The 9,844-nt window shown below is 34.7% G+C and overlaps 1 protein-coding gene across 1 annotated transcript; it reads right to left on the reverse strand.

The window, feature by feature from the left end:
* Positions 1-5,920: 5,920 nt before the first annotated feature.
* LOC131046118 (aspartic proteinase nepenthesin-2-like) lies at positions 5,921-7,459 on the reverse strand. The gene has a single exon (XM_057979783.2). It carries the CDS (start codon positions 7,457-7,459, stop codon positions 5,921-5,923), a length of 1,539 nt encoding a protein of 512 aa, XP_057835766.2.
* Between the last annotated feature and the right edge of the window lie 2,385 nt (positions 7,460-9,844).

The following is a 9,844-nucleotide window of genomic DNA, read 5'->3' on the forward strand; positions in this document are numbered from 1 at the left end:
TCATCCAACATTCATCTTTACATGCTTCAATTACCGATACCGGTTCAACTTGAGAAATTAAATATACCTCATTAGCTACCAATCTCCTTCTTGTCATCACTCCATTTCTCTTATCCCCAATGATATGATCTTTTGAATGATTCAATGTCACATACCTAGGAGTGTTCTAATTCTTTGTTCCTCTTTCCCATCCTTCAGTTACTGTTGAATTTTTTGATACTGCTAGAGTAACTTGCTCAACTTTCTATTCTGGTAAAGGTATTACCAGTTTAGTTATGATCATTTCCACTACCAGTTTTTGCTCATAAACTCTGATTTGACTTCTATTCAGCTCATCCACCTTGATATTAGTGCTCTCCACAATTCTCTTCAATCTTTTGTTATAATATCTATATACTTTGCTTTCATTAGAATAACCAATAAATATTCCTTCATCACATCTAAGATCAAATTTTCCAATGATATCATCTCTCCTAATATAATATTTACTACAAAAGATTTTGAAATACTTAGTTGTAGGTGTATTGCCAAACCATAATTCATAAGGTGTCTTACCAGTTTTTTCTTTGATATGTACTCTGTTGAATGTATAGACTGCTTTTCTTATTGCTTGTCTCCAATAAATTTGAGCTAGATTAGCTTCCATCATCATTTTTCTAAAGCCGGAACAATTGTCAAGAAATCTTCGAGAGCTTAACCTCACTCATGGGTAACTTCCTGAGTAGTGAAGACATTCTCATTTAGACAACGAAATTCCTAAATAATGTCTGAAATCTTTGAGAGAATCAACTCACCTTCTTTAATTCTCTTAATGCCCAGTGGGGAATGATGAGCCTACAAAGTAAGGAAAAATTCCTTAGATGCTCGATAACTCATATTTAAGAGATGAAGCTTGTATTTGATGTAATCTCTTGTAGCAACAAAGATATCATTAACCTATTTTTTGTGGTAAAGGTTCTCCATCGTCACTTGTAGATTGTAAGAAAAGGGATTGTGACAAGATACTCAATGGTATAGTAGAGATCTGAAGTGGTAGTTTCCTAGGACCATTCATGGAAGAGAGGAAGTTGTAAATCATATATATGGAGGAACAAAGTGTCATGTAGGATAGAATGGTTCTACCAAGCAATCTAACCAGCCTATTGAGTAGGATGGCACTTTAGGTTATAGACCCATAGCATGTGGGCCACCATAGGCATATAACTTCAAGAAATATTCTAGAAAAAATGAATTTTAGATGAATGAGCTTAGACCACCAGTTAGTAAACAAAAAAATTGATGGGAAAAGGGTTTGACAAGGTGACCTTAGGATGAGGCAAAATCATTAGTGCCTAGGAACTGAAGAGAAGGTAAAAATAGATTGTTCTATCAACATGGCATGATCAATCCTTTTAAGAACTCGGTCATTACCTACCTAAAACTCACTCCATGCATGCCACACAATATTTTGTTGGTAGTAAAAGGAATTAGGAGTATAAAAACTTGATTTATGGCATGAAAGGGAACTTATCCCTTTTTATAAAATGCTACTTCAACCATATTTATATTATCACATAACACCCAAGTGTCTAGAGGCATTTAATTAGCAATCCACTACTAAAGACTAGGTCTCTTTATAATATCATTGGGAGCACAAACATTAATTATCCTAAATAAGTGATTTATGATAGACAAGAAGGTCCATAACTCGCTATTGTATGGTCAAATCAATGATCAATCGCACAAATTGACCAATGTGGTGCAAGCGTAGTGACTACCCCTCCATGCCTAGCCTTGTTATAGGAAGCAAGAAAAAGGCTACTTAACCAAATAACTCTGCATGTTGCAAAAAAGGTTAGTTGGATGAGATGAAATCATAGATATAGGATAGAGTGTCTACACAAAAGTTGAAGACACAAAAGCCTCAATAGTGGTGGGAGCAATATTTTCCTTCCCCTTCTTAGAAGGGTTTGAAATGGGCATGGTAGGTGGTGACTACATAAGCAATGATTGCATGCTAGTTGCATCAATTGGCTTAGCTGAACAATTGCTAGAATTACCAGAGATTTTACCCTTGTAGGTAATTATAGGGCATTTTCCCTCCAAAATAGAAACCTCAAGAGAACGTTGAGAATCATAACTCTTAGGAGGTGACCTAGCTCAAGGATAACCTAAAGAGAAATCTTAGTTTCATGCTCTAAAGATTAACCCAAAAAGAGTATTGGGTAAATTTACATAGGGCACATGTTTGGTGTGGTAAAGACCTCCTATTTGAATGTCCACCATCCCTTTGAGGTCACAATACAAGTTGACATTAACATAGACCCTTTTTTGGGATCGAGCATGATAAAAGAGGTCAGGTTTGACACAAACAAACATTACTAAAGGATTGGGTAATGATTAGCAATAAAAGGCCAACAAGGAAAAGGCAACTCAATGAATTTAATCTAAACTGGGAAACAAAGCCTTTTCTGATTACAAACTATGAAGTCTCAAGACCAAGGTTGGAAGACCAAGAAAGAGGACCTGACATACTAGGGGACATGTTGGAAAATAGCTTGAACATGGTTAACCTCAATTAAACAAAATAGAAAAATATGCTTGGTCAGATTTTGGATGCCATGTAAGCAATCCTCGTTAGGGTTCCATGCCTTCACAACTCAAGCCTAGAGAATTCTTTGAGGGGGGATCCTCATAGCAAAAAATCCTATCAAATTATGCTTCTCTAACCATTAATATGCATTCTCAAAATCCCAGATGGACAAAATGAAATTTATAGGTTTATCGAAAGATGTACCTCATGAAACACTTTGGGCACAATTTTTTGGGCACGTTTATTCACACGAGCTATTATCACCAATTGCCAAATCATCAACCCCAACATTAACTATTATTGTGAGGCTGACTGAGGCCATTATAAAGCCAAAGGACCCCCATAGTTAAAGTATTATGACATAAGGTTGAGGAAAACCACACAGTATGCAAGGAAGACACAAAACCTTAGCAAAGCACAAAACCATCAATGTAGGACCAATTTTGGGAGAGGGACAAGCATCGATTTCGATATATAATATATTTTATCATAATATATAAAAATCTATTTAAAAATTAAAATAGTTTACAGAAATTCAGTTATTAAAATATGAAAGTTATTAAACTTCAATGTATTTAATTGTTAATGAAATCTAATAGAAATTAAACTTAAATTTTGTTAAAAAAAGAAAAAAACTCTTTCGTAATAAAAAATTGAAATTTAAAATATTTAATTATTACTAAATACATAAGATTTATATTTTTATTCATAATCAAACAAGTAAATGAAATAAAAATTTATTTCTATCAAAATATAAATTTTAATTTATATTAAAAATACTAAAATTTTAATATTTAAATAATTTAATATAAATAACATTTTAAAATGAGAGCAAGCACTAAAAGGATGCAAAGACACAACAAAGCCACTAAAAGGATGCAAAGCCACAACACGGAAATTGAGGATATTAAGCTGCCTGTGGACAATATGGAACAAATGGAGCTGGGGTGGAAATGCTTTAGAAATTGACCTAAGCCTGAGCTACAATCGGTCTTTTTTAGTTTTTAGTCTGTGTTCTCTTGTTTGCTGGCGTTTTGTTCGCCAACTGTCTTTCCTTTGGTTGTTGTCTTTTGTTTAGCTACACTGTAATGTTTATCTTTTGATCTTCTGTCTCCATCAAAAACTATTTTCCCTTAATCAAAAACATTTTAAATGACGTATTTAAATATTTGTACAACTTTAAAACATTACAATTAATAAAAGAAAAATAAAATATATTAAAAATTAAATTAAATTAAATTAAATTAAATTAAATTAAATTAATTAAATATATTTAAAATACTCTCATGCTCACATGTTGTATAGACCATTCCTCAATGCGTAAGTGCAATTTATAAATCCAGCAATTACTGATGGTGAAAAACAACATTCCCAAACTTCCCTTCTACTGCTAAAATCAACATAAACTGTGATAAAACTTTTAACAGCCGGAAACAGTAACAACACACTAAGCCCAGAGTTCATAGTGACTGGGAAAGGGGTTGAGTTAAGAGAGACAACCACCAAAGCAGTCAGCGCTTAGTGTATTGTTTAAGCTAAGCAGAAAAAAATGAAGTCATGCTGAAGAAAAAATTTCGCACATTTATTCAAGACAAGTACAATATAGTTCTTCTCCAGTAGTGCAGACTCTCTATTCTCGACAAGTACAAACTATGTAAACTCTTTGCCCGAATCCACCGTCTTATTGTTGTGCTGTGGAAGCTTTTCGTCCAGACAAAGAAGCTTTTCTTATTTATTCCCTCGCAATCATCTCGAATGAAGCACTCTATGGAAGAATCTCTGATATCTCCTACCCAAACATCCCCATCCAAAAAGGTTACAACACAAGAATACCTTTAAAGTAGTACAATTATAAAAGGCGATCCCCACTCTCTAGTAGGCAAACCTGCACTCGGTAGATATAAGGTTATTTCAAGATGTGTTCATCTCAAAAATCTATAAATTATTCATAGTAGTGATAAAGGAGTCTTAATTTTTTATAACAAAATTCTTAACTAGTCATAGTGGTAGCCTATGAATCACTAAATCCAATAATTGTAGAGTTGTGATGTTTATGAATTAAAGAAATTATTGATGCATTTTTTAGAATTTTGTGTTTGTTTTAATATAGAAAATGATTAATATAGTAAAATATATTATCCTAAACTAATAATATGATTAACTATTAGATTATCTTGCCATAAACAATGTACAATGTAAGAAGTTAAGATATGATTTTGTTTAAAAGGAAAATTGAATGTATCCCAAATTAAGACCTCCAAAATAGCATTATTTGTATGTCAAATAGCCGTTCCTAATTGATAGGACAAAAAAAAGTGGCTAAATTATTTCAAAAGCAATAAACACTATAGAACATAAAAATATATACAATAATAATGTCTATAAATTATTGATAAAAATAATGATAACCTCAATATAATAAATGTAGTGCTCTACCTAATTATACATTTTTTCTATAGACATAAACTTTGTTGATGACAAAATATCATGACTTTTCAATTTATTAACTTTTTTAATGAATACATTAAAAATTCCATGACTTTTCAATTTATTAAAAGCCTTAATATCTTTATATGTAGACACGTTTAATACATGCATAAAGCATAAAGTAATAACAAATTCACCTAAATAGTGATGGGGCTATGATATGGATAGGACTGACAGATATCAAATAGAATTTTTGTTTGTTTTCAAACTATATTTTTCAAAATGGCTGAAGGTTATAGTTGCTCCTACTATTCTAATGGTAGGGTGGAGGGGATTACGTTATGTATAAAATCTGGCATATCCAATTGAATATTTCAGACTTCATGAAATTTATGTTCCTATCCTCCGACCAATGTTAGTAGGAATAAAGGTGGTATCCCCTTTGGTTTCCGGATATAACCAAAAAAGATTCCCTATAAAATTGATTCCTTTTCGTTAAATGGAAAAATTTAAGGCTGCATGATTTTATGTTAAAAAATTATATAGCATGTAACATTTACTATAAGTTTGCCAAGTAGCCTATATGCAGCTCCTAAGCCTACCTTCAATGAAAGACCTATCTAACAAAATAACCGTATAGCACTGAAACTATGTACAAGAATTATCGATTTGATCTCAATCTCAAGCAAAAGTGCTTCTAGAGGAAGATTAGCCAAGACCGGCAATATACATAATTTACCATAGAGATTGAAAGGAGATAAAAAGAATTATTTAGAGAATCACGTAAGACAGTAGTTTAGAATAACTCCATTTTATTGTGCAAACAAGAGGGAGAAGCATACTCTCTTTATTGAAGTAAAAGCCAAAAAAATAAAAAAATTACATTGAAACGTTTGTAATTATTCGTGAATTTAATCTCTTTTATAGGGTTAATGAGAAAGCTACAAAATAAAGAAGTAGCACGGGTAACAAGACATGGGACCCTAAGATAGGAATGGGAGCTTTGGACTGTAGGTAGGAGGGATTGGGAGACATAGAGAGAGAACTGCAGCGGGTGGGAGTAAAGGACAGCCTCTGGTTAGCGTTGTCATACAGAATATGGTAATCTTGTTGCTGAAAACTTCCAAGGACGGCCGGTACACCTGCAACCGAAGCCTCATCCATATCTAACATTGCCAGACATAGTAAATTTCCTATTTTAGTCGGACCAGATTCCATATATTGAACGAAATTATGTTTACCTTCGACAACATAATCTGCACCAAGCATATGGAAAGTCATATTCAGATCAGGGACATAGTCATAGTAGGGTGATGAATAGCATACACTTAACCCATGTTTAGAATCGTTAGCTCTGGGTAGTCCTAGCACAGAATCCAAAACAGATGCCACTGCAGTGAAGGCAGCGTGCGGCAAAACTGTGAAGTGTATTCCAGAGTCAATGATGAATCCCCCGCTTCCATTCGCTTGAATATCAAACATTCCCCGTGAAATATTGAGAGACACGTTCCCCAGACTTATTCCTTCCACAGAGAGATAATAGTAGCTGTTGAGCTTGGGCAGGACTGTGTTGTTTATCACCATCGTCGACTGCACTCCTATGCCGTTAAACTCGGCTGCGCTACCGAACAGCAGAGGCGTGGAAAAGCTGTCAGTGTCCTGAAACGGGGATCCATTGTATTCGAAAGGTAAGCAATAGGAAAATTTGGATTCTCCAATCTGTGAGATAAGCGATAATTGTCCTCGGCCGAGCCCCAGAACGCCGTTGGCCTCCTCTAAGACATCTTCCTGAACGACATGGCTGCACCCAAACGCAATTCCGCCAAAGAAATGCGCCGCCCCGGTTGTATCCGCCATGGTGAATGTCTCGAATGACAATTCTTCCTGCGTGCTCCAGCTTTCGCTGTATATATGAGAATATTGACAGTCCGACGCACAAGTTGAATTGGCAAGGGCAGAGCAGAGGGAAGAAGAGCAAGGAACCCGCCTGTAAGTGGATGAATGTTCAGGGTAGAACGGAGGAGGATAATACCAGTTAGACCGATTGAACAGATCGCACTGAAGCCAAATCAGATCGCTTCCCGTGTCCACTTGTCCCTGGAAATTTTTTGGTGGGGTTCCGATGCCAATGTTCACTACATGTGTTTTGGGCAAGCGGATCACAGGTGCAACGGCACCACCCAATCGGGTTTGGGTCCTTCCTGATTGCACGGCTTTAATCGAGGCTTCCATTCTTTTGAGCCTGGCAATGGCGGAATTCCTTTCCAAATGGGAGACTCCGCGCGCTTCTTCTGCACAAAGCAAATTGAAAAAACAACATATGGTTATACTCACCACCACTAATGTCATCACCTTATTGTGTAATGTCATCACCTTATTGTGTGCCATTGAGCACCTATTCAATCCTGCTTTCAAAATTCCCTTAATTATTACTACAGACAGGTTTACTGGGGTCGTCATTTATAAGGATTAGTCTGTATGTTAATCAGATTGTTTAATAAATTGGGCGCCTGCTGGTTACTTAACCATTCTGTGTTTCATCTGTCCAACAGTAGGAGATGACGACAAGATTGATGAGGTTATAGATAACAAAAGGGAATCTTGTTATTCACGAAATAACGTGCCGTATTTTCTTGTTGTTGTATCGCAGGTGAAAATGGGAAGGCCCAGAACCAAGAGAGATGAAAACTTTTGTAATTTCCATTTTGGCGAAGCGAACTTGTTGGGTGGTCTTACTTTGGTAAGATTTATGGTGTGCAAGTACAAATGATAGCTGGTTTAAGTTCCAACCGTAAATCCTTTGGCCGTCTAGCGACAAGAACAAAGTAATGCTTAATAAATAAATTTCCCACTTGCATCATTGACAAATACATGTGCAGACTGTAAACTCTTTCCCCGAATCCCCTTTCCGTTCGTCGTCTTGTGGGAGATTCCCGTCAAAACAAAAATATAAAGCTGTCAAAAACCAAGAAAATAAAAAAAATGTCCAAACACAAGAATGGTCCCGCATAATTGTAGTGGCATAATGGTATTTGTAGAAGTCCTACAAATATTTTTTATCAAGGTAAAGTGGATTTTTTATAGGACCCAATTTTGAACAAAAAAAGGAGGATACAAATAGGTTAACTAGCAACAACAAAATAACAAAGGTGAATCAAAAGATCATTACAACTAATATATATATCAAAAAAATTGTAATGAAAATAGACTACTAGCCATATCTAGAGAAATAAATTAAAATCAGAGTTGGCACCCAAATTCATCCCAAAGGAGCTACCTCAAAGGGAGTAGCCTTTTAGGATTGGCATTTCTTCTTTCATCAAACAAATGTCTGAGAAGCCTTATTATTATGATCCAAAAATTTAGGAGTAGCAGAGGAATCGCCATTTGAATAAACTATAGAGACTCCGCCCAATTGTGAATTAGGTTTAAAAGGAGAGACTAAGTATCTAGGATAACTAAGCAAAGAGGAGAGTTATCAAAGCCACATGTGAATGATGTAGCAAAAGAGGAAATAACATTTAGGCAATCCTAGCCATTTGAACTAGCAGAGGAAGAAGGCACCAATTGAGTAGGACCATTTGAATCAAAATTTGGTTCACTAGAAAAAAAAAACCGAAATGGATTAGAAGAGAAATTTTTCACCAAGTAAGGGAAGGCCTTAGAAAAGAACCATGAGTACAAGTCAAGGTTGAATGGCTAGTAACAAAATAACATATATAATAAAAAGAAACACCCTCGTAATTAATCATCTAAGTTTAACAATATTTAAGCGCATAATATACAATGTCACCTTGTAAATCATTCAAGATATTCATATTAAAATAGATATGGGTAGAGGAAGAATGGGTGAAATTAGTAATATTTGAGTCTACCTTAAGGAACTAGCCTACAGTATTACCAACAACCTCATAAAAAATTATGTACTAAAACTATAGTGGAAGAAAGGGAAGTTTTATCCAAATAGAGGAAATATCATTAGACTACATTAACAAGTTGAAAGAGGCCATCCAAGGATGAAGAGAGGAAGTATAACCCCATTTTTAGTCCCCCACAACAAAGATAGCATTTTAGTCTCTTGGAAAGGGAAGACAAACAATAAAGAAAATATGGATAGAAGGATTGATTTCCATTTTATCCTCTACCACAAAGGTCCATTGCTCAAAGATCAACTATTGCAAATCTAGGAACATCATCCAAAAATGGATAAACTTACAAATTAACATTAAACTCTCAAAAGAAGAGATATTGTTAACCATCTATTGACCAAGAACCACCATAGGAGTTGTGAAGGCACATAGAAGTTATTTCTAGGTGATTGTTGATCACTAAAATTGCTTTAAGGACTATAGCCTTATGGGAAACTCAGTGATGCGAGACTTGTTTTTTTTCATTAAGTGACCTCCGGGATTTTAGAAGTTGGCTCTTCATTCATTTAGTCCCATTCAAAAATTTGCATGCCCAGAACATTAATTAAGATATAACCAAAATTCCTTTTAACATAAAGCAATATACACCACACATCGACCAAATAACAAGTGCAAAAATAGTTTAATCGGCAGAGTATTAGGCATATAATTCTAAAGTTATATTAGAATTTCACATTCACATAAAACTATCAAATGCACAATGAATAATAACAATCATAAAGGCTACAAATATAATCTGATTATCTTGTCTTCAAAAATACAAAACAACACATTAAAGGCTAAATTCCTATAGAATATCAGTTTATCTTTTTAAAATAAGTTTTGAACCCTTGCCAAGCTAACCTCACTATTCTTATAAAACAAAATTCAACAACCCATAAGATGGGAAAACAAAAAAAAATACTACTAGCAACTC

Source organism: Cryptomeria japonica, unplaced genomic scaffold, assembly GCF_030272615.1.
Source record: "Cryptomeria japonica unplaced genomic scaffold, Sugi_1.0 HiC_scaffold_239, whole genome shotgun sequence".
Classification (NCBI taxonomy): domain Eukaryota; kingdom Viridiplantae; phylum Streptophyta; class Pinopsida; order Cupressales; family Cupressaceae; genus Cryptomeria; species Cryptomeria japonica.

Excerpts from the sequence above, each read along its gene's own strand:
- LOC131046118 (XM_057979783.2), bottom strand. The coding sequence starts at position 7,459 with ATGACGACCCCAGTAAACCTGTCTGTAGTAATAATTAAGGGAATTTTG.